Genomic DNA, 20,913 nt, shown 5'->3' on the forward strand with positions numbered 1-20,913 from the left:
TGAGCCTGTTTTTGATAGCTTTTTCTCTGGTATTTTTAGCAATATACCTAGAAATATGTGCTTAATGGATATTTCATTTTTACCTTTTTCTCTAACAACTGATCTCTTCTTTCTGTTTTACTATTATCTTCCATAACTTTTTCAAACAAACACCATATTCTTTGGAAGCTTAAATTTCAAGTCAGAGGTTAAGTCAATAGACCTCTTCCATATGAAGAGGGGTTTATCTTCTGAAGAAGAAGAAGAAGAAGAATGTAACAGTTTTAGAACAAAAACCTGATTCACATACTCTTCAGTCCTAAACCCCACACTATTCTCATTTCATTCTTTTTGTCATGTCTTTCTTTCTCAATCAAAATCCTAATAAATATCTTCATTGTATACTGAGTAACATTATGCCATTACAATTATAATAAACTACTTTATCATCAGTCATAGAACACCTGGTGTCTTTCTTTTCTTCATGTCCTCAACAGTCACTTTCACAAGTATATTTATTAAATATATTAATCCCTTCTAGCTTTACTTTATTCAGTTCTGCCTCTCTTCTACCTTCCATCTTCTACAAATTTTCTAAATACATACTGTACTCATTTTGTTTCTTGTTCTCTCTGTTTATCTCTCGAATAACTACTTTTCTCCCTAATGTTCTTACATTAATCCATTTATTTTCAATATTTGATTTCTTTTCCTTTTCAGTCATATACTTCTGTATAACCTTATATTATTCTACTCAATTACACTTGAAATAAATTATTTTTTCCTTTATTAAAAATCACAATCCCACATGCCATCTCTTGCTATTTTTTTATATTCCTTTAGTAGCCCCCCAGCCACAAAAACTTTGCTGCCTCTATAACCCTAATTTCATAATTTGCGCTTTTCATAAATTCTTCCTGCCTCTGTGTTGTACTTCTAATTAATTTTTCATCCTTTTTCTCCTTATATGTTCCACTAACATCCATTCTATCAAGCCTACATGTCTTAATAACATGCAATCTTAACCATATTTATTTGGGACACAAGTGCATCATGACAAAAATGTGATCATATGCAAAGTTTTTTAAGTAATTTGTATATTTCCTATGTATAAAAAATGTAGCATTTCATACAAAGAGTAACCTAACTTCAAAGTTACCACTCCTAAGCCCTTGTAGCAGAAATCAATAACACACCAGGTCTTGAAGGCTTATGAAACTAACAGGAAATATTTAAAACATAAGACTGCTTCTGGGATCACTGTTCCAAACTCATACAGCAAGTACCTAACTTTGGATCAGAACAACAGACTCGTTGATAGTTTTGAAGTCTATCCAAACTTAATAAAATGCTTTATAAAACAATAAAAAATAACCTGCCAGCAGCAAACACAGAGGAAAAAATACACTGTGTAATGAAGAAAGGATGTCTTAATCCTGCAACCACCCTATCATTCCTCAAGAATGAATCTACTGTTTACCTTGGGATTAGGTTTTAATCCTTTGCCCATTCTTTTAATATGGGTTGCATCAGCAAATGAGCTGCCTAAACACTTGGCCTTTGCAGCTGAAACAAAGTGGATATAGTGTGCAATACAGGGTAATTTGTGGCAATGGATGCCAAGATCAGTCTTATATGATGTATGTAATTTAGGCTCAATATCTCCTGATACTGGTTAAAAATTTATATAAAGAATGAAACAATAATCTTCATTACATCTTGCATAGTACATTTCCTTCTGCAATGAAGTACAGTTTGTCATGACAACAGTTCTTACCTGAAGTTTTTTCATGTGCCAGTTTCATTCTCATCTTACCCTTTATTTACTGGCTCTTCATTGCCAATTTACTAATGTATTCTGATTTCATAAAAGACTGAATGTTTATAGCTCCAATAACTACAATTAATCTTCCTGAATTCCACAATGAAATAGAAATGAGAAACCCCAAAGCAGAGTGAGGGTTAAGAATGTATTTCCACTTATTCTTCTACAAACACAACCCATAATGTGTGCTAGGACAAGCTACAGTTTTCTCTTGACCATAGTTAAAACAGATTTCAAAGGAACAATTATCAAAAATTAAGGTGCATGATGCAAAATATGCTACATATCTACAAAAGCACATTACCATTGATATCAAAGTTCAACATACACTATCCATTATATTGCCATCCCTTTTTCCAGTGTATATCTGTAGCATTATTTTCAAGATCCTAACCCTGATTCTGATGTAACAAGAAAATTTAAATACTGTATGAGTATTTAGTAAAACAAAGATTTTAAAATACCTCCCATAGCAAAGTCAATAAAATTATTATTAATGTTTGCTTGGAGATCTATTTTAATTTTTTCTAGCAAAGCCTTTTGGTTTTCCCCTTAAATAAGCATAAAATAAATACTGTAACTATGTTTCATACACAAGACAGGGAATACTGTATTTGTGCCTACTTCTTGCAACTAAAGCATTAAAACTTTATAAAATATACAAAATGTCACATGTCCTTGTAAAGTGAATGAAAACAAAATGTTCTGTAAGCACTACTTACATTTTCAAGTCACAGTTTACCACTTGAAGACTATACAGTACAGCATAATTACTTTCCTTTTATAAAAAATATAACATGAATATATTACACAGCATTTTTCATTCCATAAGGAGATACTCAGCAATAGCTTAAAATATTACATGATGGGTTGATGCTCAGCCTAAAAATATTATTACACTAAGGGTTAAAGGTATATTTAAAGTCTTAAAAACTAAAGCTTCAAAGCTGGCTTCCATGCTCTTATCTAATCCTCCAAAAATCATACGATGCAATTACAAAAGATCCACAACAGGAAAAGAAAAAACTGCAAAACTCATTTAAATTTCTTTCACCTTGCAGGAGACTCGAAAGCAGAGTTGAAGATGGGCAGTATGACAGAAGCTCTTGATGAACGTGGAGGATATGATGGAAGGGAACGTCGTGGTGGAAGCTGGGTAGAGTTAGAGCTCATAATCCCTTCTGTTACATCTTCACCTCCATTGGTACAACTGTCATCTGTTTATGGACATAAACCATAAAATATCTGACATCAAACATTCAACACAATAAAAATAACTGATATCATATATTCAATGCCATTAGCAAAATATTATAATTAAAAACTGTCACCACCTCAAAAATATCTTTAAAACAAAAATAACTGAAAAATTTAATTACATTACAAATAGGTAACCTTAATGGAACATTTTTATTTTTAATTATACTGTAATGATTTCCCAACACAAACATTTCCCTTCAACTTACTGTACATGGCTTTTGTAGCACAAAGGTTGTTCTTAATAACAAAAAACTGGAGAAAAATCATAAATCCAAACCCAATTGATGACTGGTGCCACCTTTTAAAAAATATTCCACTTGGCTCCAATATTTTTTGCTTTGTCTCACCTACTTATTTGGGTACACCTTTTACATACTTCTGTAATTTGCAAGGCTTTTCATTAACACAAAAATTCATGATCCCAGTATTCAATTCTTCAATTAATGTTTTCATTCAAATAAAACAATAAAACATATAATATAACACCCAACATCTCATTCACTGAATTTTTTTCAAGTTGAAAGAATGCATTGCAGAACATAACTATCATATTCACTGTGCAGCCATAAAATTAGCTAATCTGCCACTAGTAAACCTAAAACTTGTATTACTAGCTCAGGTTCACTGCACACCCTCAGGGGGCAGATTCAGAGCAAACTTAGCAAGTAATGCTAAGAGCTGATAAGCTACACCTACCAACTGAAAGATGTTTTTGTTACTGAAAATTCATCACTTCACAACTGTCTTCAGGTGCATTGGCTCTCATTCCAAACAATCTCATAAAAAGAAGAATCCTGTTCAGTGTCAGCACATATGGGCTCTGTGCCCTTCTACTGGCAGAAAATTGTTATGTCTAGTACATTTATTGGTCTGTAAATACATGATGACTGTCAGCATGAACTTGACCAGATTTTAGTTTTCCTCAATGGATTTTCACTCTTTCAGCCTATTTTGTCTTTCCCTGAGGCTCCATAACTCCTGCTGTTCACTTCTTTTTATTTAGAACAGCTGTCCTGTTTATCTGTTAATCATTAATCATGAATTAGACATCTTCATAAAAATTCTGGCTTGATATTAAAATGAAAATGATCATGGATATTCGACATTTGCTTGAAGATCACTGATTTTTCCATGCTTAGTGTTATACTCATACCATTTAATGATCACTAATCATGTTCAGGATTACTTCAAGATTTCCTTAAGGTAGGCAATATCAAATTGCTGTTGATGGGATCATTAGCAACCCAAGACCTATTGTGTCTGGAGTTCCACAGGGTAGTATTCTTGGTCAACTATTATTTTTGGCCTGGAAAACAAGATAGTTCAGTATGCCGATGATGCAACATTTGTGGGTGTGGTACAGTCTCCACTCATGAGAAATGAAGCTCCCCTCAGCCTCAATCAAGACATGAACCAGATCAGTGAATGGTGTAGTAGCAGATCTTGTACAGATTTTCCACCCCATCATCCCCTTCAGGTGGATGGGACTTTGCTGAATGAGTCTGAAGCTCTAACTATTCTAGGGGTAACTTTTGACTCACATCTTACTCTTGAGAAACATCTAATGAAAGTTTCAGCGAATGATGCATGAAATTTAGGTATTGTTTGTAAGGCCTCATATATTTATAACAGTGACAAAATCAATGCAACCTGTTTTAGGTCATGTGTGCTTCCTTTACTAGAATACTGTTATCTATTGTGCATGTCTGCTTCTGCCAGAGATTTATCTCCTTTAGCTTTGTTTCCTAATATTAGCAGTTATGACTTGGACCATCCACGGATGGTCTCTTGTTTATCATTTTTTCATAAGCTGTACTTTAACAGAGATCTTTCACATTCACAATTGATACCTGATCCCCTTTTCCTGCCAATAGCAACCAGATTCACTGAACAGCAGCACCAATATGCAGTAAATATGCCTTACTGTTGAACTCTTGGTTCCAGAAGTCATTTATTCCTCACACCATTGGACTGTGGAACAGCCTCCCTAAGAATGTCGTGCGATTGGAACTTCAAAAGTTCAGGCGAAGATGCAATGTGTTACTACCCTAATGCTATTCTCCTTGCATTCTAATAGATTTTTGTTATCTATTTACAACATCAATTTATTCATTTATTTATTCCTTTGAACAGATCTCTTTTTCCTGAATTTCCCTTTACAATCTCTTACCTCCTAATGAGCACCATATTCTTTGGAAGCTTGAATTTCAAATCAATAGATAATGTAGGCTTGTTCCATCTTGCAAATGGCATGTCAAGTTTAAAAGAGCATTGCTGGTACCTAACTGCTTCCTATATGCATACTGACTATTAGCTAACAATCTTTTAGATTCCATATACTTATATAGTGGCTTTAAAATAAGCTTTTCAGCAATTTTGGAGAGCACAGAGAGAATAGAAATTGGCCTGTAGTTACTGCAGCCTGCAGATATGTCACTCTTTGGAACATGCACTGTATTACTCTGCTTGTGCTCATCCATAAAGACACTTCATGGACATAAAAATCTATAGAATCTACTGATCTTGAGGATAATACATTAGTAACTTTTAAAAAACAAAGGGAAGAAACCATCAGGATCTTCTCCCAAGAATTTTCTTAACATCCCTACAACAAAATGCAAATTTTGTAAGAGTAGACTCAGGATGACAAGTATCAGGGAAAGGGACATCCACAGCTGATTGCTTAGCTTCAAAAGCTTCATGAAGCAGTTCAGCTTTTTCCCCAGGGCCAGTAACCAATCTACCATCAGTTAGTTGTGGTGGAATGGAAGACGGGCCTGACCCAAAAATAGATGATGTTAATTTATTCCACCACAGATAAGGCAAAGAGTCTCTCTCTCTTTATGCCTAAGGATACTTGTAGAATGTGAGAGATGGATAGATAGATAGACAGATAAAATGGGATAGTGGCTGACAGAAATATATTTATATATACATATAGTCAAGCCTTGACTTACGAGTGAACCAACATACCTTAAAAAGATATTATCAGCCTTTCATGGAGTTTATTCTTCCACCAACGGCAGAAGTGAGAACAGACTCCCAAATGTCCGCCCCCTACCCTGCCCCACAGGGGGATGGCATAACATGATTAGAGTAGCCCAAGTGTAAGCCAAACCTGCTTGCTAGGACTGAGAGTATTACAAGGATACAATCATCCCCATCCTAATCACATCATGGGCAAACCAGATAGAATGCCAAGAGTCCTATCCCTAGAACCAGACTCTCTTTGGTGTCTGTGGTCCAGCCCTAAAGTATAATTCCGCCTGATATCTCTCAGGTCCAAACATTATCGGGCAGTTGATGGTCCCACCACAGCTTCCACTATTTACCTTCAGACATAAACCCAATACCAGTTATGATATATTTTCCTATTTATCAGGTCCAATAAATTTTAGCAAAAGTAGAAAATTATACAAAAATTAATTTAAAAAAATATATAATGGTATATGGGACTCTTGGACTCAAACTTGGGAACAGATTCCTGGGGTTCAAGAGCCCCCTCACCACGTCAAGGTGGTCCCAAATCGAGGGGGCCAATCACAGTAGATGGCCCATTTCCCCTGATACATGGCTGAGGAGGATTTTCTGAGGTAACTAGATATCTGTGTCACTACTCTGCGAGAAAAGCCTTTTGCTCGCAGGAGATACTGGATAGTCTCCAACCGTGAAGAGATAGGGATGCTATCCATTGATGGTATCGCTCTAAATGAGACTGACAGAGAAGATTGTGCCAAGGCGATATTTCTCTTGGAACTGCTGAGAGCAGGGTTAGAAGATTTGGAAACCATTCTGCTTGAGGCCTTAAAGGAGCTACAAGGGTCATCCTGAGATTCTGGGAAATCATCACTCTGTTCAGGACATGACAGATCAGGCAAAAGGGGGGGAAAGGCGTAGACGTCCAGGTTGTCCCAAGGATGTTGAAGGGTGTCCTCTGCCACGGTGAAGATATCTGGAACTACTGAACAATAGACTTTTAGCTTCCTGTTGAACCCTGTCGCAAAGAGGTCTATCATTGGTCTCCCCCACAGATGAAAAAGCCTGTCTGCCACCTCCTGTTGCAGAAAGACCACTCCGTCCCTAGAACCTGTTCCCGACAACTTAGCTTGTCAGCCACTACATTACTCTTGCCTAGAATGTACCTGGCCATGAGGTCCACTGAGCTGTTGATAGCCCACTGGTGTAACTGGACTGTTATCAAGTGAAGTTGGCGTGACACAAGGTGCCGCCCCCGCCCTCCCATTTTTTCTAAGCTACCACCGTAGTGTTCTCCAACATCAAAACCTCCTGAAGTGCTTGGAAGGCTGCTTTCAACTCTAGCATGTTAATGTGAAGTTTCCTGTCCTGGGGGTTGATGAATACAGTCATCTACTTTATTCCTTCTGAGCATAAGCTTTGGATTTGTTGTTAAAAAATCCTAAGGGTCAGGGTTTTGTACTTTCACACAAGAATTTTCTTATTAGACTCAGGTGCCTTTGTTTACTTCAATCCCAAGAGCATTCATATAGATCTTACATTCCCAGGATCCAGTAGCTCAAACGTTCCTACATAAACCACAATTTTGGTGAACTACAATTAATGGTTTTCTTGTGAAACAAACGTATTAAAAACACCAACTGCCATTTATCTGGCAGCTAACTATCCAGACTACGCATAAAGTGAGGACTTTTGCTGACCAGGACCTTAGGATTTGTGAGGCACATGCACAATCTTGCCAGCTAGCAGTGTATTTCCTTTTGAAAGGGAAATGAACTGTTTACTATTCATTATGATCATGAATGTAAGAAAATCATAAGTAATGGGATTGTATAAGTAAATTTATTTTGCAAAAAACTGTTGTATTTTCTGGATTATATGACATGCTATGTTCTTTTCAGAAGAAAAAATGTCAAAGAAATCCAAAATGCCCCTTATATGGTAAAGGCCTAAGGGCTGTGAGCAACTGGTTTCAATGATGAGTAAGATACCACACCCTCACCTGTGAATGCAAACTACTTTGGTCTCTTTTAACAAGGACACTACACTATAGGAGAGAAGAAAAGAAATATATGACTTCATAACTGAAGCAAAATCACAATAAAAAGGGGTAGAATGTTGAAGCTGATGCTTAATCACAAAACTAATAACAATTTCACAAAATATGGTTGGTTGCTGCAAAGGAATTTACTATAACTCCACAGAAGATTGCAGTATATTAATGACAACTAGTATTACAGTACATATCTACTTTAGCATAAGAAATGTGACATATCCCTAGGCTAGATGATTGCTAAAACCCAATGAAATGCACCACGGGAAAACTTGGATAATCTTTTTCATTAAGTAAACATTCATATCAATATATTAATGACTACAATGCTCTAATTTTTACTATATTACAGATGGAAAAGAATTAACTACCCACTTAAAAACACTTATATTACATCCACAAAACTACAAGCACTTATATAATGTATCTGATTATCTTTTCATTCAAACTACCTGCTGTCTATGCCTCTTTACAGAAATCATACAATTTATAATGAAATTAAAAGTCTAAGATCAGAGATTGCTGAGACTCTCCTACCTTAAATATACCTTAGAGTTTTAGCTACACAATACTGACACTAAACAAGTATTCACTTAAAGTGAAAGAATAGGCATCAACTATGCTTTCAATGGGGTACTCCAAATTATTACATGTCTAGCAATACCAACAGGTTAATGCTAAACTCCCTTAACATTTTTACCATCAGAATTGTGGCCTAGTAGATTTGCAGTTGAGATATGTGTCCCCCAAGCTTCCAATGTGATGAAATGGTTAGCCAACACAAGCATAGGATCACGAACAGGATTCAACTTGCTTTCTTCTTCCTCGTCACCACTAGGATCTTTGCAAATACTTATATTTTGTTTCACTTTTTCAGTAACATAAAATGCAAAACTTATTTCAAACACATAAATACAACAAGCTGATCTAATTATGCTGAAAACTGAATATGATTATCAAATACAAATTTAAAACTCTTTTATTATGGTTTATTGAGTGCATTTCAAAACCTTGTAGAGTGGTCTGATATCTAGATGCTTGCAGAAAGTCAGTCATTTTCCTAGATAAACAATAGGATAAAAAAAAAACACCATCTGAGGGTCTTAGTAAACAACAGGAAACATATAAACAATAAAAAAAATGACCTAGCAACTTTTCTTGCTGTTATACAACTGGCATCAGTGAGGCAGTCTAGCTTTCATTTTTTTTTTTTTTTTTTTTTACCATATCAGCCAATACAGTATATAAACTTTTTCTCTGCCAGGATGTTTTATTTTGTAGGCCTTTAAGAATCTTTCTTTCATTTTTCCCAATCACTGCTTGCTATTTCTATACGGCTAGGGAAAATACAGTCTTTATGTTTTATCTTAATTATCCATGATCAAATTATCCATACGGCCCTATTGTCCTGAAAGACCCCCAGTCTTCCACTTTCCCAACTGGACTTAAGATATCTGACAAGATTCAGGGGTGTCCCTTTCAAGCACACCATCCACTATTTTCCACAGACATCATCACCAACAATGAGCCCACTGCCTTTGCTCCTGGTCCTGGTTTGCGGGCATCATCAGGGGTAAACTCCTGATGATGCTCTTGATCCTAACCTTGGGTAGAATATTCATCTTGCACATCCACTTCATTTCTTGGATTCCCAGAGCAAAGCACCAAGCAAAAACCTGACCTCCACGGTCACTGAAGCTGCAGTCTTTAGTATCAGCAGTTCTTCATCAGCTTCATCACTGCGTTAATATCTGCCCAATAACAGAAGTTGCGTTCTGGGCCAAAATTGTATTTCACCCAGTATCCAAGATCCTTCAACCCAAAGTGTCAGAAGTCATCTACCAGCCAGTTCAGTTGCCCTTATTCACTATACAGGACTCAGAACTCAGAAGTTAGATCTCTTTTCAATCAGAGAATCCACAACCAACCATTCTACCTAGGAGAAGATGCCCTCCACCAGCTAAGCCACCTGGCAGAGGAGAATGGTGAAGATGAGGCTCTTCTCCCCCTCAATCAATAAATCTTTTTGTGGGGACTTGTCTTTTGGAACATTTGAATTCTTTGGAGTGAAACAGAGCCTTGGAGCGTTCATGGCTACATAAAAGATATCAACTCTTCTCTCTGGAGATGAGAGTTGCAGCTCCTTCGTCTAGTTCCCTTCAACTCCTGTGCCCACAAGAGGAGGAAGTTTCAAGTACTTAATGAGGCCAGTTTGACACTTGAAAGGGAAGCAAACGAGGTGGTGTGTTCAGTCACTGAGATTCTACTCATCTCTTTCCAGCCCTAAGGGGTCAGGAGGTTGGAGGCAAACTTTAGATTTCTTTCATGGCAAAAAATATATGGCATCTTGGATATCATGGCTGTTCCTTCTGCTATTCCCATATAGTCTCCCTCATCCTCCAAAGAGTATAATCTCTACTTTGCCCTTAGGGTAGTCTGGCTATATCTCCACCAACACACTCAAGAATTGCAGTCTCCTTATTCTAGATATACTTCTTTCATATGTGCAATCAAAAGAAAATGGTGTCCAAGAATACAATATCTCCTGACTCCTCCAGGTGTTCATGAGAGTTTACTCAGGTGTGACAAAAAGCATCTTATCTCATTTAAAGGCAGAGGTGCATGAAGTGAATGCTCTCTCATCTTTGTTGGCCTTCAACAACTTCCTTCCATCATCCAAGCAATTAAAGGGATGCCATTCTACTTTTAAAAAATTTAGGAAATAGAGATATTCCATAAACATTTTGATGCTTTTCACTGGAACCAATTTTTCTGGGGGGCCTGACCCAGGCGCCACTCTGGCATCTTTTGAGCAGGTCTGGTCTGCCATAATTCTAGATTTTATGTTGTTATTAGCGAATTCGCTTCTAACAAAGCACGTAGGGTTCCATGGTAAATCTGCTGTGTTGGTTTTCTTTTAGCTTTGTTAAATAAAATAAATGACTGAGACATTAAGGCTTAAAATGTATGTTTGATTCTCACCACTTTAGTACTTTTTAGCACAGGAATGGAGTGGCACTTTCAGTCTGCCCCAGGTGCCACTAATGCTAGTTACACCACTGAAAGTAGGGCTTTCAGTTTCAAAAGTGTATTTTTGGCACAGTGTCCTCCAATCTTTGATGGATACCTTCCATCTCAACACTCATCCAATTCAAATATTTTGCTTTTACATTTCCTTTCAATGAAAGAAAATAACATAGCTTATTATTATGTATGGGCCAAATGATATGGATATTGGTTAAATGATCTCAAGTACCTCAGGTCATTTTTTATCTACTAAACATTCTGATTAGCTAATGAGACATTCAAAATGTATGTAAGAGTCCAAACACTGACTCTTCCAAAAACTGACACAATATACAGTGCCAAATTTATCATTCTGGGATTCTCTGTCCTTTACTTAAGAGCTTTCATGGAAATAAACTATTTGTAGTACCCAGAGAGTGAGCTTATGATCCTTAAAATGCTGCTGTTTCATATTAAATTATTCTACTTTGATTTTTACACTTCCGTTTAGAACAGTAAATACACCATCAGAATATTAGTTGCTCTTAACTGAAATTGAATGCAGAGATTACATGTACCAGTACTGCAATGCTGAATGATAGCCTCCATTTAGGGGTTCCATTCACCCAAATGCCTAGGTCACTCATTTACTTATACAGGAACTGCTGTGATCATTCCTGAGAAACAAAAGTCATAAGGCTTGACTAAAATGTTTCCACAGAATAGGATGCCCATACATGAAAAACAAAAAAATTGGAAACAGAGGCTATGAGTAAAATATGTTAGTAACATTTAAACAGAGGCTAAAAATACTCTACCTACAACACAGGGGTATGGCAAATGAAGGTGGCATTGCATGCACTTGAAGCTAGTACTAAGGATGCATAATGCCTCTGGAATTGGGGAATGCATGACATGTGGCATATCTACAAAACTGATATTAGGATGCTTTGTAAAACAGGCAGCAAGCACTAATTCAAGGACCTCAGGAACTTAGGATGATGACATATCTTGCAGAAAATTTTTTAAACTTTTATATGTTCATATACCTAAATAAAATCTCTATGCAATTTCATTGAAGTCTCAATAGCAGAGTGCCAGTCAAAGGGAAATTTGCAAACCATCCACTATGCTGAAGTTCTGACAATGGCCAATCCTGAGATAAGTTGATATGCTTACTTGTGTAATTAAAGGAATTTCCCACACATAACCATTAGTAGCCAGTGTAATTGTTTGAGCTACAGGATTTAAGGTGACCTAATCTAGATATTATGGTTTACAGAAGTTTCACTAGTCATATAGTAATGTACACTTGCCCATCGATGATTAAGAAAACCATCTCATTTATACAAACTAAGACCTTCAACTCAAAAAAGAAAATCATGAAAATTTAGTTTAAAAGACTCCACTTATTCTTTATAGGCACCAGAACAAACAACCATAAAATGATCTATTCAGACTCAAAAGCTTTGGCCTATGTATGACTATACCATTATAGTAAATGCCCTGTAAAGCAAGTTATCTGCACTAACACCATCAGTTAGTTCGTGAATCCTGGCAAGTAAACAAGTGCTACATGATGCAAAAGTCAATAAACACAGTATGGATTTTAATAAAGATTTTCACACTGCAGTACTTGCAGATGTAAATATCACAAACCTTGAAATACAGTCATATGCAGATGATAATTTTCATAATCTACAAAAACCCACTTAAGTAACTCAGTCAAAATATAATTAGGTAAAGCCCAAATCTGATAACAAATTGTTATTAACATGAAACACACCAAATGGCTAGGGACATGGGGTTTACATTCCCATACCCAAAACTCTTTTCACAAATATTCTGAGGGCATATACAATTCTAAGTCTCTGGTTTTGTATGCATGTGAACATGCAGGACAGGTGAAATATGCAAACGGTGATTTAAGAAAAGATCAGAGGTTATGGTACTAATTGTGGTAAAAATGAAAGGCCAAGGTATGCAGGACTCAGGAAGACTGAGAATGAATGTGTCTGGGGTGGCTAAAAAATGCAGGATCAAGAAATGGGTAAAGTTTCTGATGTCAGAAAAACTTTGGGGACAGATAAAAGAGTACAATGCAAAGGCATACTGTCAATTATTCATGCCCAACACCACACCAGGTAAAGGGATGGGTAACTTTAGCAGAATAAACAATGCTAACAATAACAGCTTAGGACTTACCAACAAACCACCAAAATATATTGAATAAGCCTAGGAAGTACAATAATATGCATTATAACTTAAATGATGGCAATGTTAGTGCCACACATGCTTTCAACTGAATGTTCTTACCTAAGTTTGGGGAGGTCTGTGTAAAGAGAATGTTGCTAACATTCAAGGATGGATCTCAGTAGATTGATCATACTTTGCAAAGAAAACACTACATGCCATAACCACTTTTAAAATAAAAAGCTGTAAGTCACACTGATTTCTATCAACACAGTATCTGTTGACCAACTGGTATCCCAGTGGCTGACAAATATCAATGGGCCTCTTAAAATTACCCCGATTACAAAATACTGCTCAAGAGCAAAAATAAATTCTTCTGATGGTATGATACGACATGCTAAAGAAAAACTAATCAGACTAGGATGCAGTACTTATATTTATAATTGTGTTGAAAACTATATTTACAAGAAATCAGTCCCCTCAAAGTTACTATTAGTTATCCCTTACATACCAACACACCAAATTCCTTAGTATCAACTAATCTGAATTTCAAACTGAGATGAAGAGATGAAAGGAGAAACAAAATACTGTACCTAATCCATGACGAGAGTGAAGAGATCCCCCTTCAGCTTCTAGAAGAGTTGTCTTTTCATCAGTTACTTCTGTTGCTATTAAAGTTGGATCAAACTTTGGCGACGTTCTACCTTCTGGAGCAGTTGGTGGCCTATTATCATATAAATCTGGTACAGTAGGCTGCCTAAAATCATATGAACTTAATAAAAGAAATCATTCAAATTTACTTTAAAAAATCTTTTTCAAAATAGAAAAAAGAATCCAAATCCATGAACAAAGGGAAAATTTTATCCAATCTACTCTAGATCTGCACATTGCTGGATCACTGCTAACCAATTATCAACTGTTGGCATTTATTTTATTAACATAAACTAAAGAGCCTTTTAAATAAATAATAAGAATATTCAGTGGACATTAACACTTTAAAGTTTTTACACACCAAGTTTTTTAGTATTTATGCCCTCAGTTTCATTATACATTCTGATACCAATCAGCATGGTAATGTTTAAGTTTTCATGACCATAGCAAAATTACTATTAAGGCTACCTTGAAATGTTTCTGCATGTTATTTAGGGAAAGAGTTGTACCTTACATTGTTGCATTAAAAAATTAAAAATAAAATATAAAGCAAACATGGAGAGAGATAACAAAGAATAGTAATTAAATAAAAATCATCTATCAACAATATTTCAAATAAAATTATTTAGTATATCTAGCAGCCTCTTGGTCCACATGTTGCATGATGCAAAGGGCCTTCATGAAATTCCACTATCAATGTATTTTCTGTGTGTTGTCCTCCACAAATCTCCATTCACATCCAGGCTCCTTTCTCATAATTCTTATCCAATTAGATCTGGGTTTTCCAATTCTTCCGGTATTAAATCTTTCCACTATTTAATAGTTTTAAATGTATATCATATATGCAAGTATATGTATACAGGCAATCCTCACTTATTGGTGGCGTCGGTTAACAGCGTTTCAGTGTTATGACACTTGGCTAACGACGTCATTAACCAGATTTTCAGCATTGGTAAGCGGTTTATTGGTGTTGGTATGTGGTTTATCAGCGTTGGTAAGCGGTTTGTTGGTGCCAATAAGCGATGACATTGTAAGCGCCATTTATTACCATAATTATCAGCAGCGTTCGATTATCAGCAATTTTCAGTTATCGGCAAGGTCAACAGGCATAACTGCCTTATTTGGGGAAATGAAAAGCCATGTGAATCTGTTGAACATGAATGAGATTCTCTCAAAATTAATGTCTGGTGTGCTTTGGGAAAAAATCGAATCGCAGGGCCATTCTTTTTAGAAGGATGTGTTGTTAATGATGATAAGTATTTAGAACTACTACAAAATTACTTTTATTACTAAGCTTTAACAATTAGAATTCATAGAGAATACAGTTTTTCAACAAGATGGTTCACTTTGCTCTGGACTGACAGAGGTGGACTATATTTTGGCCTCCATGTCCAACAGATTTGACTCCATTGGATTTCTTTTTATGGGGACATGTGAAAAGTATTGTTTATTCATCTAAGCCTCAATCTTTGGAAGACTTGCATGCAAGGATAACTGATGAGATTGAAGGTATGGATAACTGATGAGATTGAAGGTATTAGTGAAAATCCACTGGAAAATATTTTCCAAGAACCACAGAATTGTATTTCTCTTTGTATTAGTAATGATGGTGGGCATTTTGAAAATTAACAAGGTGAATAGAAAACTTAGGTAATCTTTCTTTCTTACCCATTTTACGGATTAATTCTATCATGTATAGTTATGAAGCTACAAGTATTTTAAATTGCAACATGACTTATGGACACCAGTATAAAAATAAAAAAAGGCTCTTTATCCATAGGACATATGTATTGTTTTCCAAGTAATTTCATATTTCTAGCCTAAACATAAGCTTCTTGTACATAATAAAATTTGTTCATTGAACATTTTCATCAAGTGTAATTCATTTTATAGAGCATATGAGACAAAAATCTCTTAAACATGTATAAAAATAATAAAAAATAAAAATAAATAAAAATAAAAAATTACCTGTAGTTGTACGTAGGTCTTGCTTGCTTATTTCTGAAGGTCTGCTCCATCAAGAGAGGCATATAAAGTGCATTTTTCCACTGTCGGCTAAGCACTACAACTCCCTGCAATATTACAATTGACAATAATAGGCCAACTTGTAAACCTAAATTACTTATACTCTGAAAAACAGTATACTGTACTCTACTGACTTCGAGATTAAACATGCTCATTTGTGTACCTTTCTGACTTGAAATGAAATCTAATCTAGTAAAGGAGGGTATGGTGACTCACCTGTCTTAGGGTAGCTAACTTTGGTAAATGTGGAGCAGTGAGATTACTTTCAATGGTGCGAGGGGATGATTGCAATACATAACGGCGTAAAACGGTACAAAGCTGACATGAAGGATCCTCTTGTAGAGTCTGACTCAAGGGCATTAATTTCAGGTATTTATTCTGAAAAACAAATTTATCCCTTGATAATAACATTGAGCAGATTTATTCAGCAAAGCTACAAAAAAGGTATTAGGATTCTATTCCAGATTGCTAATCCTTGCATTATTCCTAAATACTATATATATCACAGAGAAATTACCATGAAAAAAACAGAAATAGCTGTGTACATAAAAATCCATTACCATTATTGTTATTACTGTATTATATTATTATTATTTAGAAGATGAACACTATTCATAAGGAACAAGCCCACAGAGGCCACTGACTTGAAATTCAAGCTTCCAAAGAATACGGTGCTCATTAGGAAGTAAGAGAAGGTAAAGGGAAATATGGAGTGAGGATATCTCAATTATTAAAAAGAAAAAATAAATTAATAAATAAATAAAAATGTATTTAAATGCAAGGAGAATAGTATTAGGGTAGTAATGCACTGCATCTTCGCTTGAACTTTTGAAGTTCCAATTGCATGACATCCTCAGGGAGACTGTTCCCCAGTCCAATGGTGTGAAGAAAAAAGGACCTCTGGAACTGAGAAGGTCAACAGCGAGGCACATTTACTGCATATTGGTGCTGCTGTTCAGCAAATTTGGTTGCTCTCAGCAGGAAAAGGGGATCAGGAATCAATTGTGATTATGAAACTCTATTAAACTAAAACTTATGAAAAAGTGATAAACAGGAGACCATCTGTTGATTGTCCAAGTCATAACTGATAATATTAGGAAACAAAAACCCACCATCATGAACAATCTATCTAAAAGAGATAAATTTTTGGCAGAAGCAGACATCCACACCAGAGAACAGTATTCTCGTAAAGGCAGTACAAATGACCTAAAACAGGTTGCATTGATTTTAGCAGTGTTATAAATATATGAGGTCTTATGAAGAATACCTAACTTTCATACAGCATTTGCTGAAACTTTCATTAGATGTTTCTCAAAAGCAAGATGTACATCAAAAGTTACACCTAGAATAGTTAAAGCTTTAGACTCATTCAGCAAAGTCCCATCCATCTGAAGGGGAGGATGGGGAGTAAAATCAGTACAAGATCTGCTAATCAATACAGTAGTGTTTTTGTTTTACTGGAGTTCAGCCTCATACCTCACCAACTTCACCACTCACTTATCCGGTCCATGTCCTGATTGAGACTGAGGGCAGTTTCATTTCTCATAAGTAGAGACTACTACACCCGCAAGTGTTGCATCATCAACATACTGAACAATCTTGTTTTCCAGGCCAACCACCATACCGCTTGTACTGTATACACCAAAAAATAATAGTGGACCAAGAACACTACCCTGTGGAACTCCAGACAAAATAAGTTTTGGTTCACTAAAGATTCCATCAACAGAAACTCGATGCTAACTACCTGTAATGAAATCCTGCAGTAATCCTAAAACATATCCACGGACTCCAAGATTCTGAAGTTTACAAATAAGTGCCTTATGATTTACTATATCGAAAGCAGCACTAAAATCTATTTGAATTACACTGCACTCAAAACCCTTATCAAGGTTCTCTTGCAAATGGCATGTCAAGTCTAAAAGAGCATCGTAAGTACCTAGCTGCTTCCTATATGCATATTGACTATTAGCTCACAATCCTTTAGATTTCACATACTTATATAGTGGCTTTGAAAAAAGTTTTTCAGCAACTTTGGAGAACACAGGAAGAATAGTGATTGGCCTGTAGTTACTGCAGTCTGCAGATATGCCACTCTTTGGAAAAGGCACTGTATTACTAAGCTTGCGCTCAATCACAAAGATACTACAAGATAAAAATCTATAGAATCTACTCATCTTGGGAGACAACACACTAGAAACTTTCTTAAAAAACAAAGGGAAGAAACCATCAGGATCTTCACCCCAGCTATCATGATTATCCAGAATTTTCTTAACATCCCTGGAGTGAAATGCAAATTTTGTAAGAATAGGTTCAGATGACAAGTGTCAGGTAGAGGGACATCCTCAGCTGACTGCTTGCTTCAAAACCTCAATGAAGCAGTTCAGCCTTTTCCCTGGGGCCAGTAACCAATCACCATCATTTGTTAGTAGTGGTGGAATGGAAAAGGAACCTGACTCAAATATTGATGATGTCAATTTGGTCCACCACACACGAGGCTGATTAATTCCTTCAAGTTTCCTCTTTAAAGAATTATTGTAATTTCTCTCATCTGTATGGTAAGTTCTAATCGCAGCAGGGCAAGACTCAACAAAATGGTGTAATTTTCATTTGAACGATTTCATCTCCATGTGTTGAATTTGGTCTGCTTGTCATGGTAGGCTCGTCTAAACATACAGTATCATCAAACCATGGCTGGTCATTTGTCTTAAATTTAATGACCTTTCTAGGGACATATTAAAATAGCCATCAACATTTCATTTGACTTCTTCTTGGAATCAGGATCTAATATAGTATCTGAAATATTAAGTGCCTGTCAAGCTTCAATAATGTGATCCCAATTGCCTCTGGATTTTAGCCAGACTATTTTTCTAATGGTGGCATTAGGCATATATTGATTGACAGGTATGTCCATCTCAATGGCGCAATGATCAGAAGTGCCTACATATTCACAGACCTTGGACTTCACAATAGCTGGAACATAAGTGAAATGAGGTCTAATCTATTACTAGAAATGTGCATGGGTTCTGCAATTACCTGGACAAAATCAGAGGATACACAGAACTCAAGAGTTGACCGGCCATGGTGATTTGTGGAATTTGAATTTAGCCACTCACTGTGCTTTGCATTAGTCTCCCCAAAAAATGAATGAAGCTTTTGAATCCTGTTACTGATGTTAATCCTTTCCAAAAGACAGTCATATACAGAATCATTGATATTTGGATTGCAGTAAACAGCAAATAATAAACATTGTAGAACTTACTGAAAAAAAAAAAAAAAAGAACTCCATGGCAACTAAACTTCAAACTTTTCTGACAATAAATAGGTCATCCAGACTTAGTGTATACAGCCATACCTTGAGCATGTGGGATGTTACGATGATAAACAATCAGGGCCATCAAACCACAGGATTAAAAACTCAATCTTTGACTGGTTACTATTTACAAGAGTCTCAGATAAAAACATAAAATCGTAGTTACAGGCAAAACTCTGGAGATCAAAAAATTTGACCCTAAGCCCCAAATATCTGAGTATAAAATACTTTCCAATTTTTCTTACTGTACTGAGTAACAGGCCCAGGGTTCAGCTCAATGTCCCCTGAACAAATTAAAGTTAACACAAAATCATTATCAAAACTAATAAATAGACTCAAAACAACAGTAACATCATAAAAATCAACAGAACAATAAACAAAATTACCATCAACAGCAATAGTATTTACATTATTTACGAAAATTCTGTTGAAAACCAAATAAACGTGTCCAAGTCATCCAAAAAAAAAAAAAAAAAAAAAAAAAAAGAGCGGAAAAACTGGTCGACAAGGTGGGGACAGCACAACTTGTAAGGCAAATGAAATCCACCAGGTTTGCCATAACATCTAGGCGAGGACAGTCAGAATGGATTTAGAAATAAAACACTCAGAAGGAAAAGATTAGGTAAAGATGAAGGCACTTTCCTGATAATCCACCAAGTAACTTACGCTTTCTCATCAGCCTGTCCTACACACTTTTTGAAAAAACACGAAAGTCAACAAAAATGAGGATAAGTGCCTCACTGTACCCTCAGGCAAGGGAATTCAAACCCAAGACCATGGAAGGACATGGTACAATGGCTATGGCACAGTCCAAGGTTGGAGAACAAGGTTTAAATTCAGAGTAACCTTCTTTTAGAAGGGTTGCCTCCCAAGGTTAAAGAGTCCCTTCTGCCCACTAGTTTGATTTCGGAGTGTCCTTCTCCTTAAAGAGTTGCCTGCCAAGGCTAAAGAGTCTCTTCTACCATAACTCATGTAGGCAGAGACATCACACCCTGAAGGATTGTTGCTAAAAAAAACCCACATTAACCCACTACCTAGCAAAAGAATTAGGAGAATAATTTTTTAATTGCTAAAAGAAATGAATATATTATTGGAATTATTATTTTCTTTTTTGTACAGTCATGCTCAAATCTGAGGCGACATGATTCTTTTTGTATCGTCCAAAATCTCAGATGCAATGTAACGGTTGCCAAGCAGTGTTAAACTTTTTTTCATTTCCAATGTCATACATGTCGACAATCTTGTGAATTAACAGCTAACACTACTTTCCCTATGGTTACATTAATATGATTCCTTTTATGCATTGGTATAATTCGTAATCTGTGTGATCTGAACTGATTTTTTTTTTACATGGCTTAGCTCAAAGCACAGTGTGATAAGGTTAGCAATGCCATCAATGATAGTGCTCTTAACATGCTCCTGCAGCATTATAACATTAGACCTAATAAGCTCAACAGTCATAACAAAATTTTCAAAATATGAATATGAACTGCAATAAGTTTTCTTTGAATGTTGAAGTTTTATGCTGTGTTCAAGCTGCCTGTGTTGCAAAATGATTTATAGGCCTAAATAAGTAATCTAAGCCTTCTGAGATGTAATCTCTGTTGCTAAAGAATTTATTTATAGAGATACCTG

At 35.9% G+C, this 20,913-nt stretch overlaps 1 protein-coding gene across 4 annotated transcripts in view; it reads right to left on the minus strand.

Moving 5' to 3' along the window:
- Window positions 1-327: 327 nt before the first annotated feature.
- LOC136833767 (bridge-like lipid transfer protein family member 1) overlaps window positions 328-20,913 on the minus strand; it is a 79,713-nt gene continuing 59,127 nt past the window's right edge. Inside the window, exons 16-19 of one of the 4 annotated variants that reach the window (XM_067096013.1) lie at window positions 16,185-16,346; window positions 15,912-16,015; window positions 13,886-14,016; window positions 328-3,021 (exon numbers count right to left, since the gene is read on the minus strand). In XM_067096013.1, the coding sequence (XP_066952114.1) occupies window positions 2,855-3,021; window positions 13,886-14,016; window positions 15,912-16,015; window positions 16,185-16,346 (564 nt within the window). In that variant the 3' untranslated portion in view covers window positions 328-2,854. Of the gene's footprint in view, window positions 3,022-13,885; window positions 14,050-15,911; window positions 16,016-16,184; window positions 16,347-20,913 lie in introns of all 4 variants that reach the window. The other 3 variants (XM_067096014.1, XM_067096011.1, XM_067096012.1) reach the window with 3 other exon arrangements.

This window comes from Macrobrachium rosenbergii, chromosome 52, assembly GCF_040412425.1.
Source record: "Macrobrachium rosenbergii isolate ZJJX-2024 chromosome 52, ASM4041242v1, whole genome shotgun sequence".
In the NCBI taxonomy this organism is placed as follows: domain Eukaryota; kingdom Metazoa; phylum Arthropoda; class Malacostraca; order Decapoda; family Palaemonidae; genus Macrobrachium; species Macrobrachium rosenbergii.